Source organism: Balaenoptera acutorostrata, chromosome 9 (genome assembly GCF_949987535.1).
Source record: "Balaenoptera acutorostrata chromosome 9, mBalAcu1.1, whole genome shotgun sequence".
Classification (NCBI taxonomy): domain Eukaryota; kingdom Metazoa; phylum Chordata; class Mammalia; order Artiodactyla; family Balaenopteridae; genus Balaenoptera; species Balaenoptera acutorostrata.
Genome location: NC_080072.1, coordinates 13,402,193 through 13,403,661, shown reverse-complemented (window position 1 = coordinate 13,403,661; position 1,469 = coordinate 13,402,193). Strand labels below are relative to the sequence as shown.

General features: G+C 37.7%; 1 protein-coding gene across 1 annotated transcript; it reads left to right on the top strand.

Annotated features, from left to right (window-relative positions):
* The first annotated feature begins 302 nt into the window (after window positions 1-302).
* LOC103019481 (olfactory receptor 4P4-like) lies at window positions 303-1,232 on the top strand. The gene has a single exon (XM_007197492.2). The coding sequence runs from the start codon at window positions 303-305 to the stop codon at window positions 1,230-1,232; it is 930 nt and encodes a 309-aa protein (XP_007197554.2).
* The last annotated feature ends 237 nt before the right edge of the window (window positions 1,233-1,469 follow it).

Sequence of the window (1,469 nt, the reverse complement as noted above, 5' to 3'; positions counted from 1 at the left end):
TTTGTTTTCCAGTATGCAAAATGAGTATCAGAATATTACCTACTGGTTGGGTTGTTATGAGTTAATTAACTGCAAAATGTTTACAAATGTTCCAGACACAAATATTCTTTTATTAAATATCATTTAAAATATGATGCCCTTAATCAAAAAATAAAGTCTATAGTAAATACTCTATGACCTACATTTTTATTCAATGCAAATAGTCCAAAACTTTTAAAAAAGTGCTATTAAATATGTATTATGTACTGTATCATTTCAGATGAATTGAGTTTCTGTGTGTACTCTGATCTCAACTCAACTTCATGGAAAATCAGAACAATGTCACGGAATTTGTTTTCATGGGACTATGGGGAAATAAGAAAATAGAGCTACTGTTCTTCTTCTTGTTTCTGCTATGTTACCTGGCTGTATTAATGGGGAATATCATCATCTTACTCACAATCACCTGTAGCCATCTAATCCAACAACCGATGTACTACTTTCTCTGTCACCTTTCCCTCATGGACCTCTGCTACACCTCCACTGTGGTCCCCAGGCTAGTCAGGGACTTAGCTGCAGCAAGAAAAAACATTTCTTATAACAACTGTATGACCCAGCTCTTCACTGCCCACTTGCTGGCAGGTGTGGAAATATTCATCTTGGTGTCCATGGCTTTTGACCGCTATGTTGCCATTGTCAAGCCTTTGCACTACATGGTCATCATGAACAGGCAGAGGTGTAACATGTTAATCATAATGGCCTGGGTTGTGGGTTTTTGGCATTCTATTGCTCTACTTCTCATGGTACTCAATTTACCTTTCTGTGGTCCTAATAAGTTAGATCACTACATATGTGATGTGAAGCCTCTTTTGAAACTGGTGTGCAAAGATATTCATGTTGTAAGTATCTTAGTGATTGCAAATTCAGGGATGGTGGTGCTTGCCATATTTCTTGCCCTAGTAGCTTCTTACATAGTCATATTATATAATCTTAGAGTACGCTCCTCTATAGGGCGACAAAAAGCTCTTTCAACCTGTAGTTCTCACATAATGGTTGTAGTTTTATTCTTTGTGCCCTGTATCTATACTTATGCCCTACCTGCAGGGACTGAGAACAAGGATAAGGAAATCTCTCTGTTTTACACTGTGATTGCCCCCATGCTGAATCCTCTCATCTATACCCTGCGAAACATGGAGATGAAAATCGCCATGCGGAAGGTATGGTCTAAAGCGGTACATTCAGATTTAAAGTAAATAGGGTGATATTCATTGTGCTTTAGAATTTATGTCCCCAGGACATGTATATTTTGAGATGTTATGGAAAGCATATACACTTTCTTTGGGGAGTTGGACTAAATGACCTCTGACCTTATATGAGCCAAAGAAGCAATTTACTGTGATTCAGATTGCCATCTGCATTTTAAAGGATACAACTAGTTCTAGGTGTGACCAATTGGATTTGAGAAATGCAAGAACTGTTCTTCTAAAGCA